The sequence below is a fragment of the Ranitomeya variabilis genome, chromosome 2, assembly GCF_051348905.1.
Source record: "Ranitomeya variabilis isolate aRanVar5 chromosome 2, aRanVar5.hap1, whole genome shotgun sequence".
Classification (NCBI taxonomy): Eukaryota; Metazoa; Chordata; class Amphibia; order Anura; family Dendrobatidae; genus Ranitomeya; species Ranitomeya variabilis.
The window spans coordinates 685824966-685844149 of record NC_135233.1 but is presented as its reverse complement, the minus strand read 5'-3'; the positions used below and the strand labels follow the sequence as shown (position 1 = coordinate 685844149).

The 19184-nt window shown below is 42.1% G+C and overlaps 1 protein-coding gene across 1 annotated transcript in view; it reads left to right on the top strand.

Annotated features, from left to right (window-relative positions):
- Positions 1–19184, top strand: part of ENPP1 (ectonucleotide pyrophosphatase/phosphodiesterase 1) — a 156862-nt gene that overhangs the window by 69602 nt on the left and 68076 nt on the right. Inside the window, exons 7-12 of the mRNA XM_077289349.1 lie at positions 7898–7977; positions 10561–10680; positions 11744–11853; positions 14647–14712; positions 16481–16553; positions 18321–18429. Of these exons, the coding sequence (XP_077145464.1) occupies positions 7898–7977; positions 10561–10680; positions 11744–11853; positions 14647–14712; positions 16481–16553; positions 18321–18429 (558 nt within the window). The remainder of the gene's footprint in view (positions 1–7897; positions 7978–10560; positions 10681–11743; positions 11854–14646; positions 14713–16480; positions 16554–18320; positions 18430–19184) is intronic.

The following is a 19184-nucleotide window of genomic DNA, read 5'->3' as shown; positions in this document are numbered from 1 at the left end:
CCCTTCTGTGATGCGATGATGCCGGATGTGTTCATTGCACACATCCGGCATCATTGCACCCCACACATAGGGCCCTGTGATATACCTTACGGCGGTGCAGCGTCACCGCAAGGTACACGGACATGCTGCGATCTTAAAAGACGCGCCGTATGTCCGGAATTGCAGGGCCGCCGGGTGCATGTTACCACGCACAGTGGAGACGGGATTTGATAAAATCCCCTCCACTATGCTGTAACATCTGGACGCTACGTGTTTGACGCTGCGGCTCTGCGGAGCGTCAAACACGCAGCGTTTCCTGAACGTGGAAACATACCCTAAGTGTTAATAGGCAACTACAGTTGCTGTAGGGACTTTGGACCTGCTCAAATCTCTATCTCTGTAGGATAAGCAAGTGAAGTGGTAACCACCAATTCTAGCATATAGTGATACGCCTTGTCATTACAAATTACATATAAGATATTATATAGACTCTTCAGGGATACAGCTATACTGTGAATGTTCTCCTTGTGCGCTGAAGTTAGTGGATAGCAGTAGACCCTGATGCTGCTTACTGGGTCTTTTTAACCTAACCCACTTATCAGCAGCTAATTCCACCTTTTTTTGAGACAATGTTTAAGGCAAATAAATGAATAGCGTGATTATGGATGAGTGAAAATATAGCGTCTCTTGTCCAGTGGATATGTTCCATAACTACACTATTATCATTTAAGAGGTTAATATATCTACATTGAGAAATTCCAGACCGGTATTATGCAGTGTGGGAGCCTTGGTCTGATTCCACTCACACTGTAAATTAGAAATATGGGGAATTTAGACAAAAACCAGTAACATGATAGCAATTTTATGTATCTGAGATATTAAAGCACCAGTAAAAAAAAAAAATTCCAACTCAACGTGTCATGCATGCAGAGGACAATGCTCGGACCAGCATAGGAATAATGGAAAATGGAACAAAAGGTAGGGAGTCCAGCTTCTGGTTGAAAAATATAAAAATCCTCCATTTATTCAAAACATTAAGAGTCCATAAAGTTAAAGTGAGGAGCAGGAGAGCACATGGCCACGTGTTTCGAACATAGGAAGGCGTTTTTCTTCAAAGCCTAATGGGAAAAATTTCCCATCAATTCTATAAACAAGTGTGGGCAACTCCAATAGGGTAACAATCATGTGATATTTAAAATAGATGCAAAACTGATCTGAGATAGACACACAAACATGAATGAAAAATACATTTAAATACATATCAATGCAATAAAAACATTAATGAATTAAAAGAAAACATAATGATGAAGATATAGAAACATTAATATTGACACATAGTATCTCAGTGCAAGTTCAGACCTTTAGGAAACCTAGTTCCCAAACTGAATATCCAAAAGGCCTCCCTTGTCAATATTAATCTCCTAGTATCACCGCCACACAGTGGTTCCCTCACTCTTTCTAGACCGAAGACCTGAAAAGAAGATAATTGTCTATGATTAGAGATGGCTGGACCCGAACATCTAGGTGTCCACCCATCTCTATCTGTGATGACAAAAATGAAATGTTTAGCAGCAGAAGAGGTGTTTCTGTTATTGGTTTTTGAAATGTCACTTCTGTCAGTCTCCGGCGAAAAGTGACTTGTTGGCAGGTCCAGTATTTCATGGAGCAGGCCAGAGGTCACTTTCCAATACATTTCTATGAGAGTCTCATTCTGCTTCTCAGAGTTGCATTGAGCTCGTTAGATGTAACTTCTGACCAGTCAGAAGTTGTGAGTGCAAGATGTCGTTGTGAGCACAAGATGTCGCTGCGAAACCGGAGTGGTGACGGTAAAAAGTGAAGCCGCCGAAAAGTATAAAAACGAGGGCAGGGGGCTTATATTTAAGGTGCCACTCCAGTGCTGGAAAAAATATTAGAGTGGTGCTGTAACTTGTGCTGATGTTGGCCAGCAATGGTCATAGTTTTACTTATCTCAGATATTGGTGTAAAAACGGACTACTTTCTACTTTGCATCATCCGAACAATGTATTTCTCGGGTGTTCATGCTTGTGTCCCCTGATAAGAAATGACTATCTGCATTGTGTTTTATGTGGTTTTAATTGCTTCTAGCCTTTTATAATGTGTGATTATTATGATTGAAATAAGACAATTGGCTCTGTATCTTTTTTACTGTTATAAGTACAATTGTTCTGTTATTTCAATAAAGCATTTATTAATAAAAAAAAGGTTTTCTGTCAAAAAATGTACAATTCATCATTTGTACATATTACTGCATGCCAGTAAATCAGTTGCTGCCAACGCTTGAATGTAAGCTATTCAATTATTTCTCCTATTTTTTTTTTCAATAGTGACAGCATTAAAAGAAGCCATATTGGTTGTCACTTTCGAATTGGCTTTTCTTGTCATTTTGGATTTGAATGAACAGATGCTCAATTTTGAGAAATTAATTCAAGGCAAGGACCAGTTGGCTGCACTTCCAGTAATCGCCATTGTAAAAATGGGTGCCACAAGAAACTTTTTCTTGCAAATTAAAATAACCTAATTATCCAACTTGAGCTACAGTTCTAACCTTTGATGAAATAATATTGAAGTTATATTGGAATTCTAGGTGTAAATACTTATACTTATGGGTTACTCCCCCGAACCTCATATAATTCCAAGGTCCCCATAGCAAAAGTCCAAATTGTAAGCCACACATTGGCCCGCTTCTGCCATTAGACAATCCAACAGATTCCTAGAGGGTCATATTGTCTAATCACTTAGATTACATATTCTCTGTTCACAGTGGCATTTAAGAGTCAAACTGCTGCAATCAGAGCTAGCTCTAGTAACTGCACATGCCGGCTGTGTAAAACAGCCACTGAGTGTGGAGGAGGTTCAGTGCACGATTCTGCTCTGTACAAATTCTCCCGACTGCAGATGTATCTGTATATATATACTGTATGGCAAATGTTGGGAGAAGTGAGTGGGCACCATATGGCTCTGGGCTCCACCTGCTCACAAATCCTATTGATCTCATGTGCACTGCCACCATGGGCAGTACGCCACTGGTTATAAAATAACATTTATAGGATAAACTGCAGTGAGAGAATGTGAGTGGTTTACCAAACCTGTTGTGGAAGATTATTCATAGAATGTTAGAGTTGGAAGGGACCTCCTGGGTCATCTGGTCTGTTATGAACTGGTGGTTTAAGAGCAACATGGGACGTGCTCTGGAGGAGGTGGTACCTGTACTGACTGCAGTTCCTGAGCTTAACACAACACTAGAAGTAGCCGTGGGATGTTCCTGTCACTCCCTAGACACCTCGTCACAGCCGGATGACTAATTACCCCTAGAGATAGAAACAGGAAAGCTATCTTGCCTCAGAGAAAATTCCCAAAGGATAGGCAGCCCCCCACAAATATTGACTGTGAGTGGAGAGGGAAATGACATACGCAGAATGAAACCAGGATGTAGCAAAGGAGGCCAGTCTAGCTAGATAGATAGAACAGGACGGAATACTGTGCGGTCATTATTAAAAACTAGAAAAATCCACCACAGAGTTTACAAAAATCTCCACACCTGACTAAAGGTGTGGAGGGTAAATCTGCTTCCCAGAGCTTCCAGCTTAACTGAATAAATCCATACTGACAAGCTGGACAAGAAAAAACATAGAAAGTGCAAAACGATTAAGTCCACAACAAGTGAACTGCAAAAGAACAAAGCAAGGACTTATCTTTGCTGAACAGGTCAGAATATCAGGGAAATCCAAGCAGAGATGTGAATCCAAGCAGGAACCATTGACAACTGGCACAGGCTGAAGGATAGAACCAGGTTAAATAGCCGAGCCAGAAAGACAATCAGTGGAAGCAGCTGCTGACTGCTAAATCCAAGGAGCAGCAGTACCACTTAAAACCACCGGAGGGAGCCCAAGAGCAGAATTCACAAAAGTGCCACTTACAACCACCGGAGGGAGCCCAAGAGCGGAATTCACAACACTGGTTCAACCCCCTGCCACTATTATAATGTTATTGTGACACCACTTCAAACTGTGATACATTCAGATGAGAACCAAATCATTCCGGTTGATTTAATATATAAATACTGCACTGCTTATAGGGGATATCCGGGACTTAAAAGAATGTGCATAAGCACAGCTACCTGCTCGTTGTACCCTGCGTCGGTTATTGACCGCTCCTGCCAGAGATTCAGCTGCTCCCTGTCAACAGAGCAGAGGTTTCTCTTCCTGACAGGGCGGGACTACTGGCGTCATGCTGATTGACAGCTGGCTCCCCCCAATTAGGCAGTGGGGAGTTGGCAGTCAGTCAAGAGGACTCCCATAGTCTCCCGCCCTGTCAACAGGAAAAGAAACTGCCACTCTGTCAATGTGACATCAGTGGATTTCTGTGACTGCTCTCTGCCAGTGGAGAATTGCATCGGGCACAACAGGCAGGTACTCTAGGTAGCAACTACCTGCCTGCTAGTGCTTAGGCACTTTTATTCAGAGTGCTGGATATCCCCTTTAAGATTGGATATTGTACTAAAATGAATCAAAATTAAGCAAGTAGTATAAAAAGTAGTCTTAAAACATGTTTGCACATTATAGTATGTACTTGGTAAGAAATGTCAAGCATTTTGTGGAAGCCATAGCCATGCCAATGCACAAGGTGATTACAATATAATATGGAAATGATTTTAAGCAACTTTATCATTTCAACCAAGTAAGCATTTTGCAGTGTGAAAATTACTGTCACAAATAAAGATTATCCATTGTGGAATGCAAAGTTTTACTTCTTAATGTGCTGTGTATCAAATCCTCACTAGTCTAGAAAAAAGTGTTCCCATGTAAGCATCACATGACCTGGGGAAGTTTCCGCATGTTCCCTTTCACTGTGCATATACAGTGATACCACTGTAATAAATGCTTTCCCTTTCATCTAAAATTTGTAGGAACTGAGAAATATTTTCATATGATTAATGGAACTGTTCTTTAGGTATGTAAAGAATCTGCTGCATACAGAATACACCAGGGAACATAGCATAGTTCATAACTGCAATTTATCTAAGAGTGGGATGCACACCCTTAGTCAATTTAAGGAATACAATCTCTTGTGGCTCTAATTTGTCAAAGTAATACCAAAATTATTTTCATATTAAATGCAGTCACAGGTAATTGTTTTGGGAAGGTTCTTCAACTGCTCAGCTGCTGCAGTATGTTTGGAAAGTCTTCTTCATTGAGACTGCCGTGTGTGTGTGTGTGTGTGTGTAATATTAAAATTGTATATTATGAGTAAAGATGCACTGTAGTCTAAATATGTGTCCTTATACAGGATGAAGTGTTTATAAGTAAAGTGCAGCGGTGCGGTAGTTGCGACTGAGGTGTTGTCTCGTTGTGCTCTGGCACTTTACAGACAAGGGGTGTCCCAGGACCAGTGTGCTGTGGGGTGTATCACACTCACTTTTAGGCTGCAGGCCTCCACTGCCTTAAGGCTTACATCCTCAGGACCCACCACACACAGTGCATGGGACACCATATTCTTTGCATCTGTCAAACTTTTACTAAACAGTCCAAGTTCATCAGGTGGATACAGGTGGGATATGACACAGCAATTCAGACTAACTTCCTACTTAGTACAACTCCTTCTCTGTTCTGCCATACATTCATTCTGGACTACCCCAAGTCTGCTGACTCCATTGGCCTTAGGAATTCGTTGTCCTCTCTGGCAGTGCACCTGTGACCGGCCACTTGCCCCCAATGTAACTCCATGTCCACAGACCTCATGATGTGGGGAGGCCAAGTCTTCTCCATGGTATCTGGCCTGAGCCCCAGGCTCCAGACATTATTGGAATGTCCATGAAGGATCTCTATTTGGTTACCCAGTGCCCTGAACGTTTGGCACATTCTGCCCGTAGCAAGCCTATCCACCTGAACCTGAACTCTCCTTTACACTTCACTGGCTGACCCTGAACTCCCTTTAACCAGAAAGTGCCCCCCTTCTTATCAGTACTAGTGCTCTCCCACTGGACCAATACGAACATTAACCATTTCCTATCTACATGATAACTTGTTCTATATCCTATGCTGTTCTGAGCTTATCCTTATGCTATATTCACACTATGCTCTAACACCGTATATACTGTACATCACCAAAACACATTAGCGCATTACAATAGACAGATGTTACTTGCACTGTGTGATGTGCAGTTTTATTCGTGAATCGTGTCAAGGCTCCCGGGCGTAACTACTGCTGGGAGGCTAACAGCTGCAGTAAGGGAGCCCAGAGCAGAACAGCGGAGAACTCACCCGGTAGCAAGCAGGACCTGAACCATGTGACAGAGGGGGAGTCGCCAGGGGCGGAGCCAGGTGCCGGGGTGCAAAGGAGGCGAACGCCGCCAGAGTGTAGTAAAACGTGCCGAGGTCAATAACCAGGGGGCAAGCGAGATACTGGAGGGTGAGACAGAAGGATAGTCAGGTGGAACCAAAGGTCAGAAGGCCGAGTAAATGAATGAATAGAAAGATAAAGCAGAGAAGCCAACAGGATCAAACAGACCAGATCAAGCACAGAGAGCAAAACGAACAACACATTATGCTCATGCACACCATAGGAGTCAGGCACACAGACCAAACGAAAGCATACCTGACAGAGAATCTTAGTCCAGCATGGGTATAAATATCCCTCCCAGATCCAAAAGGAGGCTACAACAATTAACCCTGAGAGGGCAGGGCATTAAACCTGTCCAAACCATGACAAATCAGTTGGCTTCAGGGGCAGGAATAGGGTAATGCAGTGTGTGTGTGTACTGTATGTATGTACTCTATATGTGTAAGGGCTATTTGACCAAGAAGGAGAGTGATGGGGTGCTACACCAGATGACCTGGCCTCCACAGTCACCAGACCTGAACCCAATCGAGATGGTTTGGGGTGAGCTGGACCGCAGAGTGAAGGCAAAAGGGCCAACACGTGCTAAGCATCTCTTGGAACTCCTTTCCAAGTGACTACCTCTTGAAGCTCATCGAGAGAATGCCAAGAGTGTGCAAAGCAGTCATCAAAGCAAAAGGTGGCTACTTTGAAGAACCTAGAATATAAGACCTAATTTCAGTAGTTTCACACTTGTTTGTTAAGTATATAATTCCACATGTGTTAATTCATAGTTTTGATGACTTCAGTGTGAATGTACAATTCTCATAATCATGAAAATACAGAAAAATCTTTAAATGAGTAGGTGTGTCCAAACTTTTGGTCTGTACATATATATAGTGTATGTATGTATGTATATATATATATATATATATATATATATATATATATACATACAGTATAAAAAGACTCATTGGTTTATTAAGGGTGCTGCATAAGCCAGTGCACAGTTAGCAAAAATAAATAAGGCCTTTGTAGACTAAGGAAATACAAAACATGTAGCACAGTCTGTGTTGTTCCGGGGATCCGCCTGTTCAGGAAAATTCACATATAATGGTTCCTATTCCTTGTCAGTAAACATAGCACTGGAGTTCCTCTCACAGGCCTACTCAACCTTGAATTCCTCAGAAGGCCGACTATTTAAACCCCAGACCACACTCTGCGGTGGAGATAAGGTGGATAACCTCTCATGCGCTCTATGGTTGTCCACAAAAACCGAGCCCTTAAAATGGCGATTAACCCCTCTCAACACAGTGTGCTGGAGCAAACTTCTGTGTTTCAAATCACTGAAGCTAATAGCCTCTGTGAAACATATCTCCCCTCCAGCACTTTGCCAGTGATTTTGTCACAATATATATATATTTACTGTATATGTGTGTATGTACAATCAGTGTCCTCACTAGATAAAGCATCCTGTAAAAGGACACCTTTTTTCCAATTGTCTTCATCTTAGATGGCACTTCATGTAAGGTGACATTACTATTTTATTTCTCTGACTTCCTGGGTTTTGCTTACATTTCAGAGCAATGTGGAACATATACACGTTCTTTACGACCAGTGTATCCATCAAAAACTTTTCCCAACCATTACAGCATTGTAACTGTAAGTAATTCACATTTCTTTTTACAATGTTTTGCTTTGCTAAGTTGTTTGCTTACTTGTTCATTGCATATGTATTTATAAGCTGCTAAAGTAACCGATACCGATGATTGATTTACCGTATATACTTCTGTATAAGCCAAGTTTTTTAGCACTTTTTTTGTGCTGAAAATGCCCCCCCGGCTTATACACAAGTCATTGTCCCAGACAGCCAGAGGGAGGGGGGGGGGAGCGCATTGAAGCAGCGGGTCCCAGAGGCAGGAGTCAGCAGCTGTGGCTAAAGCCTGTGCCGCTGCTAAAGAGAAATGAATATTCATTTCTCTCTAATAGCGCACAGTGATAGCCACAGCTGCCAGCTTCCAGCACACATCCTACATACCTTTCTGTGCTCCCTCACTGCATCTCGTTCATTCCGGGGCCAGCAGCATTTCCCACCGAGCAGTCGCGTGGCCCCGCTCATTAAGGTAATGAATATGCACGCCTCTCCACTCCCATAGGCGTGGAGTGAATATTCATTACCTTAATGAGCGGTGCCACGTGATCGCTCGGCAGGAAGAGCTGCCGGCACCAGAACGGGATGCAGCGAGGGTGCACAGACAAGGTAAGTAGGATGTTTGTTTTTTTAATAGGAACCATGCATACAAGGATAGGGGATAAGGAGCCATGACTACAAGGATGGGGATAAGGAGCCATGCATACAAGGACAGCGATGGGGGAGACATGGATACAAGGACATGGATGGGGGAGCCATGCATACAAGGATAGGGGATAAAGAGCCATGCATACAAGGACAGTGATGGGGGAGCCATGTGGTGCACCCGCCAGGGCCGTGGGGATACTTGCTACCGGGCCAATTCTTAAAGGGGACATGTCATGGCAGCAGTGACCCGGTCCGTGGCCCTGGGCATCCAATAAAAGGAGAATAAAGTTTATGGGATTAAATGTTCGTGACGCCATCTGTGGTATTCGGCAAATGTGAGATTTTAGCTGACGCTGCTTGATGAGACTGCTGGGGCTGATGGTGATGCATCAGAGTTGGTACAGCTCTCCACAGGCAGAGCTTTAGTCCCAGGGCACTTTGGTTGTAAATGATGGTGATGCTGATGGTGGATGTGGTGCAGGGTGGATGGCGCAGTAAATAAATGTGAGGACAGTTTTCAATGCTTTATGCACAGTTCTTAGTTGCCCCAGCCAGGATGCCGTGTCCTCCAGGTTTGTGGTCCAGCGAGCTCTCAAGCAATTTGGATGCATTTTCTAGAACCCTCTTTCATATGTCCTTTCCTGGCCATCTCTCTGCTCTGGCTTCGCCTCTCCTGCCCTGCGCCTGCCACACAGTGTCCCAAGCCAGCAGCCGTGGATCTTGTTGGGCGGTGTGCGCTGAATCCCCCTGGATCCTATATGGCTGCCTTTTCAGCAAATGTGTGCAGATGTTGCTGTGGCACATACAGATACCACAGCCTCTGGTTAGCTAGCTGAGTCCTTAGTTTCTCCACTAGAATGGGGTCGATCCCCTGACTGCGACCTGGTCCCGCCACCGACCACGCCGGTGGATACAGGCCCCACAGATGGATCTCTCACTATTCGTTCCCCTAGGACCCCTTCTGTCCTTCTGAGAGCTTCCTTCTGCTTCTCTCTCTTTAGCTTCACTTTCCTTCAGCTCCCTCTCTCTGGAAACTTTTTTCTGTCTATTTCAGTCTTTCTGTCTGACAGGAGCTGCAGACCCTCATGTCAGCTCAGCTCCACTCCTCTCACTAACTCTCTAACTTTCTAGATCTTTCCTGACTGTTGCTTACTAAGCTCCTCCCCTGCTCTACCTACCCCACTCACTCTTCCAACACCCTTTCCTATCAAGCCTGAGATGAGACCTTCCTCCCTTAGGGTACGTCCAGGTGCCCTGACTGAATTGTCTAGTGTTGGATGCAGGTGTAGGGCTCTGTGCCATGCCCCCTCCTTACCTGAGAGCGGAATACCACACCTCTGGATAAGGTGCAGTACTGTGTGGCGACTGGCCCCTTAGGGGCACCACACATGAATACAAGGACAGGGATGGTGGAGCCATGCATACAAGAACAGGAATAGGGAGCCATGCATACAAGGACAGGGATGGGGGAGCCATGCATACCAGGATAGGGATGAGGGGACAACGCATACCCGGCTTACACTCGAGTCAATAAGTTTACCCAGTTTTTCATGGCAAAATTAGGTGCCTCTGCTTATACTTGGGTCGACTTATACTCGAGTATATACAGTATTTTTTTAGGCTTTAACCATTCAAGACTATTTCAGATAGTCACGTGCACTTCAGAAGTAAATAAGCTATTAAATGACTGCCGATCATTTTCAACAATAAGCTGCAATTTCATATTGCAAAACGAGTAGAAATTGTATTATTTTGCGTGTTTTTTATTTTTTCATCCTATGAAAACACAAAACCTTTTTAGCTGGAAGTCCCTTAAAAAAGAGCTTCCTCTCGTGGACACATTCAGCACAGATGCTTCATTTACTCTTTATGTATGTTGATAAGGTAAATGCTTTTACCTTTACAAAAAAATATCATCTGCGTCTTCTCTTTTTTGTGTGTTACAGGGTCTCTACCCAGAATCACATGGGCTTGTAGACAACAAAATGTATGATCCTCACCGGAATGCATTTTTCACATTACGAAACCCAGAGAAGTTTCATCCTTCATGGTACCAAGGAGAACCTGTATGTATAATTAAAAGGAAATATGGTTAGATTTTTTTAGCTTGATACATGGTCTGCATTTAATGTGGAACATGTTGTTCTCTAATTTTTCTTCTTTCTATGCTTTCAGATTCTAATTGCTATCTTAATTAAAGGGGTTATCTGTAGTGATGAATGGACCCGTGGAAGTTCAGGTTCTAGTACCCGATTGAACTTTGGACTAAAGTTCGGTTTGGGCACCAGATATGTACCCAAACTATAACCAGAACCCAAACCCCATTGAAAACAATGGGAACCTGAACTTTGGAGCTGTAAAAAAAAAAAAACGGTCTGTGTTTGGAGTTCAACACCAGAACGGACCCCTATCTTTAAAGTTTGGGTTCGCTCATCTCTAGTTATGTGATAGCCATAAGGCCCTTTATCAATATCTATCTTTAAGCACAAAGTTCCACTAACCACTTAGCTTTATTATAAAATTCCCTGCTCTTCTCCTAATCCTGCTATATCACCATATGTACTTTTGAGGAGTCTCAAACTAGAGGTCACAGGATGGCCCCACAGTCACTTTTCTGCAGCTTCTATCACCCCCCCCTCCTCCTTGTGATATGTGCCGCATCTTAATGAATTTAGCATATCCTTCAATTGCCGTGCACGATATCTAGAAATGTTACTGTACTCAGGGACTGGAAAAAAATTTTGGCATCATCTCTTCTACCTCACCCAACTTAGAGTTGTACAAAAATTTAGCAACATTTCAAGGTCTTCTGCATCAAAACTGAGGGAAAAACACATTGATAAATACTGTGACTTTAATGTGCTCTATGGCTGCTGCAGTACTGTTTTTAAATGGATATTTGCGCTACTTTAGCAAATCCGATTTACGCACAGTAGGAAAAACATTTTGAAGGCATGCTATTTTTTTTCCTCTTTGAAAAAAGACATAATTAAAAATCGTGTAATACGTATTACCAGAATGCAGTTTTCTATATAAGCCCTACTTATTTTATTATTTCGATAGTGGAGTCGTCAAGTATTCTTAAGTTAATTACAGTATTTAGTCCTATTAAACATTCTCCATTTGTAGGTCTGGATAACTGCCATGAACCATGGGTTAAAGACTGGGACTTACTTCTGGCCAGGATCGGATGTTAAGATTAATGGAACATATCCAAATAATTATAAAGAATACAATGGGTAATTACAAGCTGTATTGTTTTTTAATGTTGTTCCGTATAGCTTACGGTATTATAGAGGCTCCAAAAGAGATACTTGGCAATTACACATTTCCTATCATTCATAACAAGACAAAACTAACAACATACCTAAAAGTCATTCACCTGAATTGCACTTAGATGACCATACATTTTCTTGACTTAATGGAAATTTTAATTTCCAATGATCTTATTCAGGACAATTATTATTATTTGTTTTTTTTTAGTTAGGAGAGGGACAGGTAAGTGATCTATCTAAAAGCCGAACAACAATTTTCTGCAAGATTGGTTTGAAATCCTTATATAAGTGTTACCGATGGGAATCAGTGGCGTAACTAGAGTCCGATGGGCCCCAATGCTAGATTTGGACCTGGACGCCCCCCCACTTCTGCATGTTGGTCAGATGTATGGGCCCTTGTAGTATTATAAATCTCTATAACGACATACAAGTTGGCCCTCTTCCCCCATTATGTAGTAATGTCCCCCATCTTGGGCTCCTTCGTGGTATGTATGTCCCACATACTGGGACATGTATATGTCCTCAATCCTGGTATACATGTTACCCTTCCTGGCACCATCCTGGTATCCCAATCCTGGTATATATGTCCCTTATCCTGGGCCACATGCTGGTATATATCTCCCCATCCTGATAAATATGTTCCTTATCCTGGTATATACAGTAGGGAAAATAAGTATTTGATACATTGCCAATTTTTTCCCACCTACAAAGAATGGAGAGGTCTGTAATTTTTATCGTAGGTACACTTCACCTGTGACAGACAGAATCTAAAAATAAAAAAACAAAAAATCACATTGTATGATTTTTAAATGATTAAATTGCATTTTATTGCATGGTATTTGATCACCTACCAACCAGCAAGAATTCTGGCTCTCACAGACCTGTTAGTTTTTCTTTCAGAAGTCCTTTTACTTTGCACTCATTACCTGCATTAATTGCACATGTTTGATCTCGAGTCATAGCCTTTCTAAAAGACACCTGTTCACACACTCAATCACACTGCAGTCTCCACCAAGGCCAAAGCCAAAGTGCTGTCAATGGACACCAGGGACAAAATGGTAAACCTGCACAAGGCTGGGATGGGCTATAGGACAATAGGCAAGCAGCTTGGTGAGAAGACAACTGTTGGCACAATTATTAGAGAATGGAAGAAACACAAGATGAAAGTCCTCGGTCTTGGGCTCCATGCTAGATCTCGCCTTGTGGGGTAAGGATGATTCTGAGAAAAGTCAGAAATCTGCCCAGAACTACATGGGTGGACCTGGTTAATGACCTGAAGAGAGCTGGGACCACAGTCTCAAACATTACCGTTAGTAACATGCTACGCCACCATGGATTAAAATCCTGCAGGGCACACAAGATCCTCCTGCTCATGTCAGCAAATGTACAGGCCCATTTGAAGCTCGCCAATGACCATCTGCATGATCCAGAGTGGGCAGGGAAGGTCATAAGGTCAGATGAGACCAAAATAAAACTTTTTGGTATCAACCCCACTCACCATATTTGGAGAAAGAAGGATGAATACAATTCCAAGAGCACAGTCCTAACTGTGAAGCATGGTGGGGAAAACATTATACTTTGGAGGTGCTTTCCTGCAAAGGGGACAGGACGACTGCTCGTTATTGAAGGGAGGATGGATGGGGCCATGTATCTCAAGATTTTGGCCAGCAACCTCATTTCCTTAGTATGGGTATTAAAGATGTGTCATGGCTGCGTCTTCCAGCTTGAAAATTACTCAAAACACGCAGCCTGGGCAACTAAAAATGGCTCCATAAGAAGCATTTCAAGGTCCTGCAGTAGCCTAGCCAGTCTCCAGACCTGAGCTCAACAGAAAATCTTTGGAGGGAGCTGAAATTCAATGTTGCCCAGCGACAACCCCAAAACTTTAAAGATCTGGACAAGATCTGTATGGAGGAGTGGGCCAAAATCTCTGCTGCAATGTGTGCAAACTTCATCAAGAACTACAGGAAACGTCTGACCCCTGTAATTGCAAACAAAGGTTTCTGTACCAAATATGATGTTCTGTTTTTCTATTGTATCAAATACTTTATTTCATGCAATAAAATGGAAATTCATTATGTAAAAATCGTACAATGTGATTTTCTGGATTTTTTTTACATTCTGTCTCTCACAGGTGAAGTGTAACTACAAGACATAAATTCCAGACCTTTCCATTATCTAGAGGGGGGGGGGAAGACTTGCAAAATCATCAATGTATCAAATTCTTATTTTCCCCACTGAATATGAGGCTGTTTAGAGCATTTTAAGGCTATTTTCACTTTGTCAACAATTTCTGTCCCAATGTATTGAAAATAAAAATGCAACAGCTGAAAGACGTGATCAATAATGTCCTACAGTGGTAGAGATACAGATCCTATGTAGAACTGTGAGTGTCCAATGTTTCATAATATAAACACACCCATGTGCAGTTTCAATGGGTTCAGTCTTCTACTGGACATGTGCTCAACTACTCCAGGGCCCGATATAAAATGCGGTAATAATGATCTATACTTGCCTCCAGCAATGGTGCTGCTCCAGTGATGTCAGTGCTGCTATTACCGGTGGCACACATGAAGCTATGGTTTCACATGACCTATGCAAAGTCATTTAAAAAAGAAAATCATGTAATAGTTGAAGCTATGCACTCACGTTATTTCATAATGTTTTTCACCTGGTTTCTACGCTAGCTGCTTTTTCTACATAGACCTTTTCAAACCATTTTGATAAATATTTGATACAGCATGTTTCTGTCTGCAGATCGATTCCTTTTGAAACTAGAGTAATGTCTATTCTCAAATGGCTGCATCTACCTGAAGATAAGAGGTGAGAGATCTTTTCATGTGATCAAAAGTGTGCTTTAATATTATTCTACAGTATAAGGGCTCTTTCACAAGTCTGTCTCCAATATATGTGGGACTATTACTCCCAGCCTACACCTGCTAATAACAGCGAGAGCAGGAGCGGCTGATGGGAGTATTCTTCACCCACCGACGACGCTATAAATAAATAAATAAAAAATCCGGCATAGGTTTCCCTGTATTTTCTATAACTAACCAGGCAAAACTTGCAGCTGGGGGTTGCAATCCTCAGCTGTCAGCTTCAGCAACGTTGGTTATCAAGAAAAGAGGGATCCTCAATCTGCTTTTTTTAAATTATTCAAATAAATAGTTTCAAATAAAACGGAGTGGGGACCCACCATTTTTGACAACCAGCCTTGCTAAAGCTGACAGCTGGGGGCTGGTATTCTTAGGCTGGTAAGGGGCCATGAATATTTCTAGTTTCAGTTATTCTTATTTTACATTGATGAGAATCCTGTTATGGGTAAATAAAGTACAATAGTAAAATCCCTTACACCTATGGTATTTGCAGTTCTAAGCTGCCTTGCTGCATATTTATTTATACTTAAAGGTAATCTGTATAAAAAAATGCTATTGCCTGCAGATATGGGGTTAATCTGCCGATTAATAGCAGCCGTGCGCCCCTTGCAGTGAAAGTTTAGCTATTTTGAGTAAATTAACTTAATTCCTCTGTTGTTGTTGTTATGTAGTGATGATGCACTGCTGAGCCGGCTGTCAGTCAGTTCCGCGGCGTGGTTGCAGCTGCCACTCTCTGTACTGAACGATGACCGAAGCCACGCCCCCATTTATGTTTGAGTACATGACAGATTCCCTTTAAAGAGGACCTGTCATCAGGCCAAAAGTGGCCAGTATTTACTTTTATTCTTATAAGAGCTCGCTCACACTGGCATTGCTACATGCAAGAGAATTGGGCCAATTATGCTAATGTCATCAGAGTGTGATCTAATTTTCTAGTGTGAGATAATTGCATCCCAGGTGAGGAGAAGATGGAGAACATAATTGGTCCATCTTCTCCATTTTGTCTGTCAGCCTACACTTAAATGACATCTGAGTGCAGTCCAATGTTTCACACGCACCCATAAACTTGTAAAGGAGCATTTGATCCAAATGCCGGAGCCACTCACAGCATGCTGTGATTATTTTCTCATGCCAAATTGGTATGAGAAAAAAGTTTGCATATCTGCAGTCCCCCATAGTATAACATTGGGCAGAGTGCTATGCGGTAAAACAGCAGACAGCACTCAGTCGTGTTATATGGCAGTGTGAGCAAACGCTTACCGATGCTCCTGCATTACGCTTTTTTCTTATTTAAATCCGCCATATGTAACATTGTATTTGGTTCATCTTTTTATAGTCTTTGCCAAGATGGTACAAGTCCTATGTCAATTGTACAGTCGTATGTCATACCTCAGTGAATCCTGTTATAACAACCTTTTTTAAAGACAATAAAAAGAGCCCTACATTAAAATAACCACATTAAAATAAAACAAAAAAAAATGGAATACCCAGGGGAGCAGCAAGAATAAAATGGAGCACAAACTTGCCACTTTTGACCTGGTGACTGGCCCACTTTAAATTAAAAGAAAAAATAAAGAAAAGAAAGAGAAACACATTTAATGATGGAGCTCGTCCATGTTTAATGTTTAGTTTACTCCTTTAATTTTAGAATGCTGTTGTGTGTTTATTCAAAATAATTGACAAGTGTGTGTCGTTCTTGGCACTGTTTGATTTAGACCACACTTTTACACTCTGTATTTAGAAGAACCAGATTCCTCAGGACACAGGCATGGTCCGGTCAGCAGTGCGGTAAGTGAAATACCTAAATGTTTTCTTAAATCTTTATCACATCACTGTGCATGACAGAGCTGGTGTGCCTAAGCCGGTATTTATTTGGTTTCTGCGAGGTTTACCTCCCATGTTAAAGGGAATCGGTCACGTGAAAAAAACGCTATTAACCTGCAGATATGGGGTTAATTTGCAGGTTCATAGTGTTCTGAACCTACCCGTTGTTGGCACTTACATCCCTCGGGGGCCTTGAACTTTATTCCTCCCGGTAGCGTTCTTGCTTAAGTCATAGACCTGGCGCTGGTTCTGTCACCACTCTGTGTATAGAGAGCAGCAGCTATAACTGCCCCCTGGCACTGACTGACTGCTGGGTCTAACGTTGAGCTGCTGTCATTTAGAACTCTCTATACTCAGAGCGGTGACTGAACCCATGCTGGCGCCACCCTGTAGAAATATAATTCTGTCACATTTAGGTCAGGAGAGCAGACGGCCAGCCCGAGGATTGCGATGCAATTCTCAGACGAATAATATGGCAATCTGACTGCACCCAATCAGCGACACTGGTGCAGAGGGGTGGGCAGGATTATGGGTGGGGAAGGGGTGAATATTCATCTGATGTTTACATACCCTTAACTTGCCTCTCCAACAATCTGGCTCATTCCTCCTGGCCGGTGTCACTGATTGGGTGCAGTCAGACTGCTGAGTTACTTGCCTAAGGATAGCATCATCTGGCTGTCTGTCTGCTCTCCTGACAGGACCATGACAGCATCCATTTCTATGCAGCTGTCTCTCAGGTCAGGAGAGCAGACTGTCAGTCCGAGGATTGCGATGCGATCCTCGGGCATACATCAGTCTGACAGAATCAGTGACACCAGTGCAGAGGGGTGGGTGGGGGAAAGGGGTGAATATTCATTTGCCGTTTACATATTGTTGACTTGCCAGTGTGAGACCATAAATTTGTCCGAAGCTTACAACAACCGGTAGAGAACTAAGTTACATATCCTAAAGGCTCAAGCCCTATTTCAGGATACTATTAATATACTACACAGAAATCACCTGACAGATTCCCTTTAATTCTTAAAACTGTACTCTACAAAAATTTCTTATCGCCTGTACTCTTGATGTATACAAAGTATCTAATCACAGACCTCAATTTCCTTCCCCAAGTCTGTCTTGTTTAAAGGATATGAACCGCAGGAGAGGGGAGGGGAAGGGAAGAGAACAGGGAAAGGGAGACAGAAAAATATTGTGCAGGGCTCTGTAGCAAGTGTTTTACCTCACATCAAAGCTTGAATTCGGATCAAGACAGCTCAGCTCTGTAGTATCATCCATGTTGCACCATCTAATCAATTTGCATATTTAATTTCCCAGAGGAAAATTGCACGGTGAATAAGCCTCCTTACATCAGCATTCCAGGGCTAGTATGTCACTCTCTACAAGGAGACACGTTATCCCTTAGACCTCGGCCCATGTTCCTTTTTGTAATTTGCAAAATGTAAAATATGAAAATTATATATCTTTTTTTTGCGGAAAGTACAAAAGAAACATGACATCTTTACATTTTCTGCCTTTTAGACATCATTTCATCTTCAACTTGCTTAACTGTTCACAATAACTGTAATTTTGTCCAGGGTCACCCAAACTTTTACATGCCACTGTATACTTCAACTTTGTATCATATCTTGTGTGTATATCTAAAGTAATGTCAGATTTTGTCTTTTTTAGTAAAATGTTATGCATACCGCCCATAATGCTGACCAGTTATCCTTCATTGTACTTTGAATGCAGGTGATAAAAGCCCTCATGAATGTAGACCGAATTGTAGGAATGTTGATGGATGGATTGAAGCAGATGAATTTAGACAAGTGTGTTAATCTTTTGCTTTTGTCTGACCATGGTAAGCAATTTTTCAAGATTTGAATACTTCCTCTGTCCCCAAAATGCATATGTTTTGACAGAACAACGCATTCTACACTTCTCCGGTGTTGAAGGCTTCATTTCCATTGTGGAGACAATGACCCAGAGTAATTTTGTAATATGCACTGCTGCACACCTTCCTGTCAGAATTATTAAAGGACCTTTGCATTGTCTGTATAAGCCTCGGGTGACGTGTCTGGCGACATTAAAATCTTGTATTGCATTGCAGCCTATTGTGCCGCATTTCAAAATGTGAACTACTGTGACAAAGGTGCAAATATTTCCAAATGTGTTGGGTTGTCTGACAATGGCCACGAGTTGCATGCTACTCACCGGTACTTGCCATTTACTTTAATGCAAATTGCATGCGAAATGACCATTTTATTTACAGCAGAATTACAGCTCTTAAATAATCCCACAAGAGCAAGACATAGACAGGTTGCACAAATGTCTTTAGTTGTGCGCATTGTCTGAAGTCTGCTGGTGATGGTGGTGCCATGTAGTCGCCGCCAAACAGGTACTGACTAGGAGACTTCGGCTTCTGTCCAATATGGAAATGACTTGTGCTGAGCTAAATCATTAAACAGTGATAAAAAATGCTGCAGTACAAAAATGTCAGAGTGCTTCAGTTTCTACATAAATGTTTTGCTGGCCAGTTATTGTATGCATGTAGAAATAACTTTCAATGATTTTTAGTTATCTGGTACTGCTTATACATGAAGCTACAGCTTATCC